At 32.4% G+C, this 14551-nt stretch overlaps 2 protein-coding genes across 2 annotated transcripts; both read right to left on the bottom strand.

The window, feature by feature from the left end:
- Window positions 1–445: 445 nt before the first annotated feature.
- LOC108916052 (peptidyl-prolyl cis-trans isomerase B) lies at window positions 446–2402 on the bottom strand. The gene is made up of 3 exons (XM_018722243.1): window positions 2107–2402; window positions 1845–2052; window positions 446–851 (listed from the first exon to the last, which is right to left on the bottom strand). The coding sequence occupies exons 1-3, from the start codon at window positions 2200–2202 to the stop codon at window positions 532–534; spliced, it is 624 nt and encodes a 207-aa protein (XP_018577759.1). The 5' UTR covers window positions 2203–2402; the 3' UTR covers window positions 446–531.
- A 4685-nt stretch (window positions 2403–7087) lies between these two features.
- Window positions 7088–10756, bottom strand: LOC108916051 (ornithine carbamoyltransferase, mitochondrial-like). The gene is made up of 3 exons (XM_018722242.2): window positions 10301–10756; window positions 7847–8124; window positions 7088–7353 (listed from the first exon to the last, which is right to left on the bottom strand). Exons 1-3 carry the CDS (start codon window positions 10720–10722, stop codon window positions 7088–7090), a joined length of 966 nt encoding a protein of 321 aa, XP_018577758.1. The 5' UTR covers window positions 10723–10756.
- Between the last annotated feature and the right edge of the window lie 3795 nt (window positions 10757–14551).

The raw sequence follows: 14551 nt of genomic DNA, 5'->3' as shown, positions 1-14551 counted from the left end.
GGGGCTTCAAGAGTTAACTGGGAGATAAATTTAATAGGAGTAAAAACCATCAGCCTTTAAGAATGGGTAACTCAATGCCTACCAGCTCAAAACATTGCTTTGTGTGTAGTACTGGCAGAGAAAGACCTACTAATCTGTAGGTATTATGAAAGTATGACCTATTGTTTGTGGAAGTAACTACTCTGTGGGTTCCATATCTAGTAAACAGAGTAACCACACATAAACCAGTTTTGAACTTATTAATTCTCGTCAGTATGCTATAGACGAAACAACTGATTTATCATTAGTTAAAAACTTTACTTCATCTAATGTTGCGCTAACCATGCTTTCATAGTATTTGGATTATATCTCACCATCACTTAATTTAAATACTCTATATATTAAACAAACAATTTTCAGTAAAAATATTGTTATAAAAGCAGAGGGATGGGATAAAGATAATATACTTAAAAACATTCTTTATTAACACATTGTAAAAAAGAAATTATATTTAAAATCACGACTGAATTAATTTTATTGTAATTATTACATTTAATCAGTGGCATCTGTCTTTGATACTGAAAATGGTTCAGCCACTTCCTCAGCACCACTGTCAGCAATAGTGACATCTTTTGATGGCTTATCTCGACCGTCAGTTTTAGAGCTTTCTATTTTTCGCACAACATCCATGCCTGATAATATCTTACCAAAAACTACATGACGTCCATCTAACCATGAGGTTTGTTTAGTTGTAATAAAGAATTGAGATCCATTGGTGTCTTTACCAGCATTTGCCATTGAGAGCCAACCTGCTCCATAATGTTTAAGTTTGAAATTTTCATCTTCAAAACGTTCACCATAAATGCTGCGACCTATGAATATCGATATGTCAATTGTACAGGGTCATTATACAAAAATAGATTTGACTAACTTAAACAAAATTAAAGTAGAATATTCTCAAAAACAAGTTTCTTTAATATGTAAACATCTATGTCATTATTAGAGCTGGTACAATATGTCCGCTGGCCATTGGCACTGACCATCAGTAATGCGAGCTACCTAGCTATCGGTTCAATTGTCGAGTTGTAATCAAACGTTTATTCATATCTTTTATGATTTCATGTTTCACAATGGCATAAATCTTATTGCCACTATTCAATTTATTTTATGTTACGTAGGTACATATGCTAATGCACATGTTTTTGCTGTTTAGACAATTGTCCCAGCTCTAGTCATTATACATTATGTACCTTTTTTGCATGAAATGATTAATAATAAATTAAAAAATAGCAAAATACATGTTAAATATTTTAATAAAATCATTTGAAACAAAAAATTTAAATAATGGGAAATAACCCTATTAACCAGATATGAGATTTGATAGGTCTATCTGTAATGTTAAAGGATACATGCAATCGAAACAGAATGCTATCTTTGGAATGTAAGGTCCAATAATTGTCTATTTGATAAAATAAATTAATTCCTAATGAGCCTGTAGTTGTAAGATAAACAAGTACACATATTTAAATAAAAAATACCAAACTCATAATTTTATCTTAATATAATTTACCTATATGAAATGTAAGTGTTTAAGATCTCATGGAAGATATGACCAACATACTTTGACAAGCACAAAGATAAATTGACAAGTATTCTGAAATTATTTACGTGTTAAAATATTAAGTAATAACTCTCATAAAGAACATTAAGATACTCGAAAATTAAGAATATGTTAAAATTTGGCTTTATGTTTAGAATTTAGACGACTGATATATCAACAATGGTCACAACAGTTGTCAAAAACAGAAACAAAAAAAGCATTAACAATTTTATTCAAATTTAAATAATTCTTAATGTTCACTTACCGCCTGTACCATCACCCTTTGTGAAATCGCCTCCTTGAATCATGAAGTCTTTAATAACTCGATGGAACTTGCTACCTTTATAACCTTCGCCTGCAGGTTTTTGGGCCAATTCCTTGAAGTTTCTCACAGTTTTAGGAACGGTTTTTCCAAACAAACCAATAACAATTCTACCTACTGCTTCATCTCCGATTTTGATATCAAACCAAACCTAAAATATTTTCAAATAAAAATTGTATACCTATAAAATTTTTTTATTATTCACCTTGTCAGTTACTTTTGGCCCCTTTTTCTCAGCATCATCGCAGTTAACAAAGGCTAAAATAGCCACAAATGCAAAACATAACACAAAATGCTTCATTCTTTGTCCTTTATTTTTATAACAAAATAAAATTAATAACCCACGCTAATTAGACAAACCAGAGTATAAAATGAAAAACAAAACTTGAGCTTACACCACACCACAAATCATATACCTACAAAGATTTAATATTTAATGCCACACCGTAGGCCGTAGACGTCTACACGTAACGTCGCGTTACCGTCGGCGCAAACAATGACAATGGAAGATGGAAGACAAAGAAAAATCATAGAGGTGGGAAGAAAGAGATGTAAGATGTATATACCAATTAAATTGGTCCACGGTATCAAAAAGATGGAATACTAATGAAATCTTTTTAAGTTTTTTAAATACAAGTTATTAACCTTTGTGCTATTCCGTCCTGTGAAAGGTGTGAAATAACGGTTTTATATAACGGTACAATATTTATATTCGTTTCTATTAGATCTTAGAAAATATATCCAATTTCTATTAATATTGTTTGCCGTTTAACGATTATAATTGTTCAAATGTTCATCGAGTTCATAAAACAGAAAGTGTATTATATGTTTTGTGACAGAAAGTGTACGCAAACACACAAGCATACATGCTTTAAAGTTGTGAATGAATCTATTTTCAAAATTATTGATTTGAATGATTTACATCATATTTAAATTTATATATAATTATATGTATACACTCGATAGAACATTATTTTGGATGTAGACGTCGTAAAGTGTCATTATTGATTTTATTTGATTCGTTATCCTGTATATAGGTATTCAATTTAATGTAAAATTTAAAATTTAATTGACCGTTGATGCTGATTTCATATTATATCATTAAAGGATCACACATACATGTGAACGAAATTTGTCTGCCGCAATTTAGTACTTACTTCACAAATCCCGAAATATTTACACAAAATCCGAAATAGATACTATACAAACTCAGAGGCGGCCTTAGGGGATGGCGAGCAGGCCAACCGCCCGGGGCCTCGCACAACCCGACTAAAAAAAAGTTTGTATTTAACTTTTTATCCTTAGCTATTATAGTCCATTGAAATGTTACATTTTTTTGGGCTTAGCGTGCAAAAGTCAGAGCACGCAATTTTATTTTTTAGATGTCAAGAGGGGGTTAGTGTCAAGTTAAATCCATGTTTGTGGGGTTGCAACCCTTGTGCATCGGCCGCCATCTTGTAAAAAGGGCTGCGAATGGTTTTTATACTACTACTTACTATATCGGGCAAACTATTCGTCGCACAAAAAATTTGTAAATACATTTTTTGTTGCAAATTAAATTCTCTCTAAATTTGGTTCTCTAACTTTTAGTCGTAGAACCAAAAATAACAAAGTTATTAACGAAAATAGATAAAAATTTGGGAACAAATTTTCTTTTGGTCGTTATAACTTTTTTTCTGGTCATTTTACAAAAAAATTACATCAGAGCATTTTGATATAGGGGTGTTCAAGGAATAATTTCCATTACAAACTTTTTCAAATTTTATTTATTTATTAGGGTTTTACAGCGATGCGAAACTTACACTATTCTCCAGTACCAGTAAGTATACATTAATATGAATGATTAGGCATAGTTTTATCTCATCTTTCCATTATTTTTATAAGAAACATTTTAATGATTGACATTGCAATGTTGTTAATTAGTTATTGACTCTTTTCCCCACCCCCCTACGAGGTAGAGTCTGGTTACGTCGTATCCCTAGTAGGCAGAATCCACGGACATTTTCTAGCTGACATAATAATTAGTGTAATTAAAAATATCGAAATATATTTCCCAATCTACTGAATCCTCAGTTTCTTTGATGGGCCAGGCTGCGACTCAGGATTTGGTTGAGCTTCCGATATTGAATTGTTGAGGAAGGATGGAAAATGAAGTGGCGTAATTGTTGGTAGTTCATCTTCAAAATCATTCTCCTCGATCAATTTTGATATCTCCATGTTGCTGCATGTCTCCCCAGAACAATTCAGGCACACTGCAGAACATTTGGGCCTGCGTTCCGACATCCACATATTGCTCCACAGTTTCCTTTGCATCGGCAGAATATCAACTTTAGAAGCTCAGGGGGTGCTGGAGGTTTTGAACTTTGAACAGGCACCAATATTTGTCCATACTTTTTCCAGACCCAGTCTTGAGGGTCGTTGTAATTCCCGAGCCACAACTGGACCTGATGATAGACTCGGAGGCTGTGCAAGCGGGTTGTGTCTTGTGTTGGAGGAAGTGAAGACAAATTAAATGTATTCTTTGTCACTGACTTGGCGAATCGTTTATATCTAAGACTGTCAAGAGAATCATCATCTTTATTGCCACCATATAGAGATGAAAAAACGTTGGCCAACGGCAGTGAGCAAAGTAGGGTCGACTCTCTCATTGAGGAATAACGCTGTTCCACTAGCTAACTCAGGACGTGTCTCCAGGGTTGTGAGAAATTTCATTTTACCGATGTTGTAAGCTGCTGAAGTCGTGTCACATCCTGAGAAGGCATGGAGAAACAACAGATTATCCACAATGACGTCTCCGTACATAAAACTTGACGGACAATATAATTGTTCGGCTGTACGTCCTTTTGATGGTTTAAAAAAATACATTTGAATGTGTTCTTCCAAATGCCGTGAGCAAGACAAGAATGTCGATATCTTCGGCGACAATAGTGACTGAGTCGAACGATTGGGATGCAGCAAGAGCGGAGCGAACGATGAGGGTATCTGCATCTGATTCTGCTTGGTCGACACTGAAACCCACCTCTTGTCCACAAAATTCAAAATAGTGTCCACAAAACTCAAAATACTTTTCACAATTAAATACGTCACGCACGCACGTGGTAGCACAACTGGAAGAAAACTTTGAAGGACACCTCCTATGCCTAATCATTCATATTAATGTATACTTACTAGTACTGGAGAATAGTGTAAGTTTCGCATCGCTGTAAAACCCTAATAAATAAATAAAATTTGAAAAAAGTTTGTAATGGAAATTATTCCTTGAAAACCCCTCTATCAAAATGCTCTGATGTAATTTTTTTGTAAAATGACCAGAAAAAAGTTATAACGACCAAAAGAAAATTCGTTCCCAAATTTTTTATCTATTATCGTTAATAACTTTGTTATTTTTTATTCTACGACTAAAAGTTACAGAACCAAATTTTTAGAGAACTTAATTTGCAACAAAAAATGTATTTACAAATTTTCTGTGCGACGAATAGTTTGCCCGATATAGTAAGTAGTAGTATAAAAACCATTGGCAGCCCTTTTTACAAGATGGCGGCCGATGCACAAGGGTTGCGACCCCACAAACATGGATTTAACTTTACACGAACCCCTTCTTGACATCCAAAAAATAAAATTGCGTGCTCTAACTTTTGCAACCCCAAATGTAACTTTTCAATGGACTATTAGTTATGGAGGTATGTATATGACAAGAAAATAAAGTTGGTTAATTCATATACAGGCTGTTACAAATTCGCTTCACACTACAGGGATCTCGAAAACGGTAAGAGATACAAACTAGCTCAAATGCGTAATCAGGGGACCTCTAAAAAATCAAGGCTAACATGATTAGTTTTCGAAATATTTGAAAAAAAAAACGAAATTTTGGAAATCCTTATTTGTTTCATTTCAGCCTTGTTTGAGGTGATATTGAAAAAAGAACACTTTCTCACAGCCACTTTTTGCCCTCTATCAAATGAGAATCAGTTTTTATGTTTCGTCTCCAGGATCATCAACTTAATTTTTTTAAATATGACCCTTGAAATTTTATTTATTTTGCAAGCCTTCATTACCCTCAATACTGTACTGTCTCGGCCCGAACCAGATTCAGAAGTTTTGTCTCGAAAAATTCATCTTCAATGTATTCGTTTCAAATTTTCCAAATTTTTTATTTAGATTTCTTTGTTTATTGAATTATTGTGTCGTTAGACCTTGTGAAATCCATCTAGCTATTTAAACACCACACATTAAAATACAACATTATTAGAGTTTTATTCCCGTGTCCATAGTTATTTATATTTATTTAACAGGTAATTCGGATGTTAATGCACAAAAATTTGGCATAGATTGTTAAGACAAATTTAGGGATCCATATTTTTTCTTTTTGCCAAGTAGCCCCTCTTTCGGTGTTACAGCCCCCTGAAATCTGCCCCTAAGAATAGTCTTTTTTATATCTCAGAACCCTGTTGTATGAGAATCACAAAATTTGGTACACAGGGGTTTTATGATGTGGAATCTGATAGTGCGGCGGGAATCCCCCTTAAGAGACTTTTTTGTGCCCCCCTTGTCTTTGGAACCAAAAAAATTTGGTCGCAAATTTGAATTTTTTAAAAATTATTAGTTGGCTAGAAAGCCATTGAATTTAGAAAACGCGATGTTTTTGAGGAAAATGGCAAATCACGATATGCATTTAATCACATTTTGACATTCTCGAAAACATTACGTTTTACGAAAAAAGTATCAAGAGACAAAAAAGTTTCTATATTTAATGGCTTTTTAGCGGACTAATAATTTTTAAGATATTTAAACATGCGATTACATTTTTTTGGCTCCAAAGACAAGCGTAGCACAACCAGATTTCACATGTCTCAAAACCCCTGTGTACCAAATTGAATGATTCTTGTACAACAGGGTTCTGATATAAAAAAAAGATTATTCTTAGGGGCGGATTTCAGGGGGGCTGTAACTGAAAGAGGGGGCCAATTGGCAAAAATAAAAACATAAGGGACCAAATTTTGTTGCATTTTGGGACACCCTGTACCTATACACATTTTATATAATGTATATTTTTATTAAGTATTATTTATTTCTTTTGAAGAAAATAAATTGACATAGGTATCAGTTAAATGTAGGTACACTTGTTGACTGTAAAATTAAAATTTCATAGCTACATTTTCTATTTCAAAAAAAAACAGTGCCTTCTATTATCCACCACAGCTATTCAAATTTACATTACTTTCTTCACAATCTAAGAATCTTGAAATAATTGCGGCACATATCCATTTATTATTCATATTTGACACCCAAAGTAAATTTCTATCACTATTAAATACTTCATCTTCAACTTCATGAAATGTTCTAGGAAGAGTGTGAAAAAACACCCAGTCTTTGTGTGCATACTTTGTCAAATCTGCTAATGTCAGTTTTAAGTTAGTTTCCGAATGATCTGTAGTCGCAATAACATGAGCACCTAGAATTGTAGCTATTTTATTGATTTTTTCTTAAAAAAGGATATTATTTACATTTTATTTGATTGGGTACCTAATTCTAATTCTAAAAATTTTTATTAGTTAAATTTGAAAACAAAAGTTTCGATAATGAAAACAGAGTATGTAACCAGTATAATGTGTTATAGTGATTATTGTGTCATGAATAATTACTTTCTTGGTGTGACATATTGCTGGTTAGACAAAACTAAATTTATAAAATCAACCCTTGGACTGGTTCTTTTGGCACATTTATTAAAACTTTTTTCTTTTCAGTATGGTAGGAATACCCAATTAAATAAAAAAGAACACAAATAAATAATACAGACAATATTATTTATTTATTATTTAAAATTTACTTATGCTGTAATCATATTTCAACTTTGTATTTTTCCAATTGCTTGACAATAAAAAATATTTCAGATTTTATGAACTACTTCCCCTGTCTCATCGTTACATAGTAGTTATTGAACTTACCTTCAATAGCTTCTTTTATATTATTACATTCTTTAACTTTTTGGGTGAATTCGTCTCCTTTAGATAGAACATAGTTCAAATCAGATGGAGAAACAGGTCCTCCACATCGGCAGAGAAATCTTATTTGCATGTTCAATGTAGGAACAATTGTTAGGTAAGTGTTCAACAGAGGACATGGATGGCCTATCCATGCTATAATTAAACCTTCTAAATTGCCAAAATGCTGCTGAAGGGTTAACAAATTGGACAAATGATGAAGCAACACAAACCGACATGAACTACAAAATATATGCCATTGAAATATTACAAAAAATACTCGTATCCTACAATACAGTATGTATTTTAGTTTGTTCTTATAGTAACACAAATTGAAATCAGGTATTTATTTTTTTGCAAAATGCACAATTTTTATTTTTAATCATCTATTTTATTTATGACTGTACACAGTATTTTAGAAAACAAAGGTCATACTTATGCAATAACCACAAATTCATGAGAAAAGAACAGTTGAATTTAAGTCAACTTAGTCAGTATTATACTTGCAGTCGACACCCGAGGTAGAGTGCATATTGTTCTTTGTTTATTCCTTTTTTTTGTACCAGCATGCCTTTTATTGGAATTCTAACAACAAATATTGTACAGACTGTCTCTTAACTTAAGAAATTGATGGTATACCTATCTGAGAAATGAGATATTTTAGAAGCCGTTTGAACTTATTTAATAAAAACTATAATATATTTGTAGAAGTTATATGAATTCATTCAGAAACAGAATCTGGGAGGATCTCAAGAGATAATATTTATATAATCTTTTTAAATCCATAATTCTTAAAATATTTCGTTTTCCAAATAATATTGTCATCTTTAGCACCTAGTTTTATATTCTCATTTTACTTGAAACTCAATTTTAAGAAAAATTAATGTGACATTTTTCGAGTAAAATCAACATATATAATTAAGAAATTAAGATACATAGGTGCGAAAAAGTTTTCAAAAAGAATTGGCTACACCAGCCCTATAAAGTCACTGATTCAGGGACGATATTTTTGATATACAGGGTGTCCCGAAATTAATGCAACAAAAAGTCATTTAAGACAAATTTAGGGGACCCGTATTTTTACTTTTTGCCAAGTGGCCCCCTCTTTCAGAGTTACAGCCTCCTGAAATCCGCCCTAGGATTAGTCTTTTTTATGTCTCGGAAACCTGTTGTATGAGAATCACTAAATTTGGTACACGGGGGTTTTATGACATGTGGAATCTGATAGTGTTACGCTTTTTGGGAACACTTTTTCATGGGCCCCCTTGTCTTTGGAACCAAAAAAAATTTTGTCACAAATTTGAATTTCTTAAAAATTATTGGCTAGAAAGCCATTAAATTTAGAAACTTTTAGAAACCAAGGACAAGGGGGGACCACGAAAAATTGTCTTAAGGGGGTTCCCCACCAAAAAGCGTAGCACCATCAGATTCCACATGTCATAAAACCCCTGTGTACCAAATTTAGTGATTCTCGTAAAATAGGGTTCCGAGATATAAAAAAAAGATTATTCTTAGGGGCGGATTTCAGGGGGCTGTAACTCTGAAAGAGGGGACCACTTGGCAAAAAGAAAAAATATGGATCCCTTATTTTAAGAATTTGACCAAATTTTGTTGCATTAATTTCGGGACACCCTGTATTGATGAGAATCTGTTTCTAAAGTATAACTTTAACTTTTAAACGAGTAATTTTGGACTAAGATAAGGTGAACTCGGCTATTCTTACATCAGGAATCTGTGTTGGAACATCCCGTATATACAGAGTGGCATATGTTGGAGCTGTCATAGATATTTTTTTTTTAATAAAAAGTGGTACTTAGTTTTTGTACATTTTTAAAAGGCTCCATTAAATAAATTTCCAACAATACATTTACAACTACTGTTCAGAAATAATAGAATACTGTTATTTGAACTAGAAATATTATTTTATTAAGAAACTTCACAACTAAGACAGTTTTGTTAGTTTTGAATATGAGTAGATAAAATTTCTAGAGAAAATGTTATATTTGTTGAAAAAAATAAAAATAAATAAACAAAAATCAATGAGTCCAAATATTTAAAAAAGTTACCTGATCGTTTATTGAAATTATGCATTACTTTACCAACACACGGTATAAATATAATTCTAAAATAAATACCATTGAAAGAATTACATTATACTGAAAATAAAAGCACCATATAAAAATATGTAAAAATTATATTTGAAATTTAAACTTCGCATTTTTTCAGAAGATAAATTATTGATGTTTAATATGTAATGAAGTGCAATTTTTTATTTCATAATCCACAACTTCAAAATAAAAAAATACATACTAAAATAAAATCATTAGAATGATTAAATTGTTGGAAGATACCAAAAATAAAAAGCAATTCTTAGATGTTTGTTAAATACAAGTGAAATTTCTTTTGGATAATACTTACGAAACATTTACGACAGGTACAATCGATCCTTCAGCAAAACTTTCTAGTTTTTTTTGCCTATGGGCCTTGCAAAATATAATATCACTACTATTCGACAGTAACCTTCCGATATCTTGTGGATATAACATAGTTTCCCATTCTGAGGTAATGATAGTATTTAGTGTCATATTAAGTAAATTAGAAGTGCTATAGATGCAAGATTGGAGTCGTAAACAGGGAGAGTCTAGAAGAAAAGTAATACTTTTTCCAGCCAAAGATTTGATGTATAATGGTTTTGTTTCTGAGGTTTTGAGTTCTAGTGCAGTCATAAGCAAATGTTTCATTTCTTCTGCGGATAAATCATTTGGAGTGATATATTTTCTGCCCCTCATAGAAGGCTTCTGATTATTATGAATTTTGCTTAAAATTCTCAGATGCTTCATAATTGCCTCAGGTTTAAATAAAATGTTATTAATTTATGACTGTTACATTTTATACATTCTAAATATTTGACATTTGAAACTTCATTAGCAAGTCAGTTGATAGGTTTTATGTTTCAAATTTGGGTGATGAAGGTATAAGCCAGTTAAGGCGGCTGCAATTACTATTCATCTTGTTTATACTATAGAAAAATGTTTAATAATCGCATACATAATCTAAGTAATAAAAGTCATTGATGTAACATTTCTAAAACATACAACAAAGCAAAATAAATGAGAAGGGTGGTATACACAGTATACAACAGTAGCAGCAGTATTATTTACAGTTACAATACAATTACAATTTTATAAATCTTGTATAAAGTAAATAGGTCAAAATTAACAGTGAATATACTGCCTTTCATAATAAATATTTATATACAGTGTGACCCATTAAGAACCAGGACAGCTATCAAAAATTATTTGGAGACATGATTCAAATGATTCTCATCGTTAATTATATAAGCTATTTTGTAATAATCAGTCTCTTTTACTATTGACTTATAAACATACTTGCAGCCTTTAAAAGGATTTTTTTTTTAATTAAAAATCTGACTATGTAACTATAATTAGCATCACTTAAAACTTCAGTATATCAAATTTCATCAATACACTGAGGGAAATCAACCAATACGAATTTTTTTAAAGATTATTTAAGTTTTATTGATATAGGGACATTGAAGAAGTTCCCGCTGTTTTTCAACAGATGGTGTTACTAAAACTGCAAGCGCGTAGTTTAGCACACCTGTAAAGAAGTACTATAAGCAAGCTTCAAATTTAGTGTATGTTAATTCGCCGAAGTGAAAACTACTACAGTACTACTCCATTTAAAACAAATCTGCAGTTTAAGCACACAGAATTCTTGTCGAGACTTACGGCGACCATGCTCTGTCGTAAACAACATGCAGAGATTGGATTAGACACTTCAAAAATAATTATTTTGATGTTGAAGATAAAGAACGCTCTGGCACACCCAAAAGTTTGAAGATGAAAAATTGGAGGTATTACTTCATGAAGACTCATGTCAGACACTAGCTGAACTTGCAGAATCATTAGGAGTTGAGCACACCATACTTTCAAAACATTTGACAGAAATAAGAATGATTTAAAAGTAAGGACATTACGTATCATACGAGTTGAAGTCGAGAGATGTCGAATTGTGTCTTGGTACATGAAAACAGCTGCTTCAATGCAGAAAAGGAAAGATTTTTTGGCGATGGTGATGAAAAACGGATACCTTACGATAATGCTAAGTATAGAAAATTGTGGGACAATATCCATGATCCCACGCTTCTCTTCTGCATTTGACGGAATCATCGGCTGGGTGGTTTATTATGAGCTGCTCTAACCAATTGAAAGCATCATGAGAGATCGCTGTCGACTCTAGTTGGTGCATTTGAGTTGAGCATTGAAGGAGAAAAAGTCGTTATATGAACAGAGGCTCAACAAAGTAATTTTGAAGCATGATAACGCTCTTCCACATGTTGCAATACTTGGAAACGCTTGAACGCTACCCCACCCGTCATATTCATCAAACATTGATCCTTCCCGATTATCACGTCCAATGGCACATGGTCAGGTTGAGCAGCACTTCTATTCTTATGAAGATGCCAAAAAATGGGTCGACTTTTGGATAGTCTCAAAAGACGTCTCATTTTTCTGACGTGGAATTAAGCTGTTGCCAGAAAGATGGGAAAACGTAGTGGCTAGCTATGGACAATATTTTCAGTGATGATTTTTACTATTTTTTTTTTAAGTAGTTATTTTTCAGGAAAAAAACAGTGAGAACTTATTCAACATCTCATTATATAAATTGGAATAATAAATTAGATATTATAATCGGAACTTTTCTTATTCATTTCTTATTATTCTATTACAATATCATACGAGTATACCAAGCTTAATAAAAATTATTTTCTTATAACAATTTTACCACCTTGTCGGTATTTTACTAAAACAATGAACACCTTCTTCAGGTAAATAGATACATTTTTTTCTAGTATTCATTCTATTAAAGGTAACTAGATAACTTATTACACTGGAGTGACTTTCATTTAATCCCACTCATTAATTGTTAAAAATTTACGTAACTATAAGAATCGAAGTAAAAATTTTATAACAGTAGTTAGAAAAGGAGCCCGCAGCATATGGAAAACCGGTCCCGGTCGAATGGTACGAAACTTTGCCAAATGATAGTCCTCAATGTGTCGATCAAAAAAGTCCATGGGACCTATACTACGTCTGAAAAACTACTGTTCTGAAGCTACAGCCTTTTAAAGTTATCGAATCCACGTGCTCGATGACCATCAAGTAAAATGATTTACGGACGAGTAAAAGCAAATATTTCTTTATAAAGTGACCAAGCTGGCTGTTCCTTGATGTATTTTCGTGTGTTGAATGCGAATCCATGGTCAAAATAGCTGTATCATCCTTCAGTCTTCAGAAAATCGGTGAAGCACCTATTGAAGAACAGCGATAGCGACACATACTGCTTGAGCGACATCTTATGTTTTTACGCATGCTGAACACTTATCCGTCCGTCATCAGCAAATCTGCAGCAATCCTCAGTCTTCAGAAAATAGTTGAAACACCTTCAGAAAACTTGACTGATGGTCATCGAGCATGTGGATTCGATAACTTCAGAAAGCTGTAGCTTCAGAACAGTAGTTTTTCAGACCTAGGTCCCATGGACTTTTTTGATTGACACATTGAGGACTATCATTCGGCAATGTTTCGCACCATTCGACCAGGACCAGTTTTCCATAAGGATAGTTGCAGGTCCCTTTGTTATAATTTTTATTTTATATTCAAAAAGTTAAAAGTAAAAAGCGAGGAATGGGAGATTGTCTAAGTATTGTTTTTTTAAATGTAATGTGAAAGTTTAAAAATAAAGTTGAATAAAGCTAAATACACATAGTTCTGGCAAGATATCACTTGCTAATATCTAAAAAGTCGGTAAAAACAAGATATTTGCTGGTATCATCATAAAACTCATCCTAGGATAAAATCCTAGCAGCTGAAATGAACAATTTTATTATTATGGGTACTAAGCTACTATAAGATGGGATCACAGCAATAAATAAAAAGTTAACAAAAAACTATTTAATCAGCAGGTTCATTTAGGAAATGTGTTTTGTTATGATAGAAGGGTAACCTTTTTGGAGCCTATTTAATGCAGATATTTTGTTAGGATTAGTCAATTTCTACTTACAGCTAAAATATATTTTCCTTACTGTACAATACAGCATATTTTTTATACAGACAAAGTTATAAGTGGATCAAATTTCTGTTTCAGTTTAAAAATATAAGGTGCATTGAAAAAAGTGGATATGTAATATACAGGGTGTTACAAATTAGTAGGTCAAGCAGTTAACCACAAAATATTTGGACTAAAATAATGGGACTTTTCTTATGCCACTTTTCATTTAGGAGTCCCATTTTCAAAACACAGGGTGTCAAATTAAAAATTAAAAAAAATATTTTTATTGATAATTCCGGTAATTGTAGATATTTATTTGAAATTTAGCACATATTTTGATCTTAAGTCGACATACTTTTTGTGTAATTTTGGTTTAAAATATCAAGGAGCGAACGGAGGGGAGGGGGGTTGCAGTCCCCATAAACCCCATATTTTTTTTTTATTGAGTATGCCTATGCTTTCCGAATATTTTTTTAGATAAAGCGGGCGTTTTGTTCTATTTTTTCACTCTTGTAAGATTTGGGGCCTCGTTTATGAGATATTGTAACTTTTTTGTATACGCGACATCAATTTAGTCGACGTTAGACTTTAATT

This window comes from Anoplophora glabripennis, unplaced genomic scaffold, assembly GCF_000390285.2.
Source record: "Anoplophora glabripennis isolate ALB-LARVAE unplaced genomic scaffold, Agla_2.0 scaffold1414, whole genome shotgun sequence".
NCBI classification, from domain to species: domain Eukaryota; kingdom Metazoa; phylum Arthropoda; class Insecta; order Coleoptera; family Cerambycidae; genus Anoplophora; species Anoplophora glabripennis.
Note: the sequence above shows the minus strand (reverse complement) of the source record. Positions and strands in the feature narration are given on the sequence as shown.

Coding starts and splice junctions, on each gene's coding strand:
- LOC108916052 (XM_018722243.1), bottom strand. CDS start 2,202: ATGAAGCATTTTGTGTTATGTTTTGCATTTGTGGCTATTTTAGCCTTT. Junction 2,053..2,106: donor GGCCAAAAGTAACTGACAAG/GTGAATAATAAA, acceptor AAAATATTTTAG/GTTTGGTTTGATATCAAAAT. Junction 852..1,844: donor AAAGGGTGATGGTACAGGCG/GTAAGTGAACAT, acceptor CGATATTCATAG/GTCGCAGCATTTATGGTGAA.
- LOC108916051 (XM_018722242.2), bottom strand. CDS start 10,722: ATGAAGCATCTGAGAATTTTAAGCAAAATTCATAATAATCAGAAGCCT. Junction 8,125..10,300: donor GTACCTGTCGTAAATGTTTC/GTAAGTATTATC, acceptor TATATTTTGTAG/TTCATGTCGGTTTGTGTTGC. Junction 7,354..7,846: donor TATAAAAGAAGCTATTGAAG/GTAAGTTCAATA, acceptor CTACAATTCTAG/GTGCTCATGTTATTGCGACT.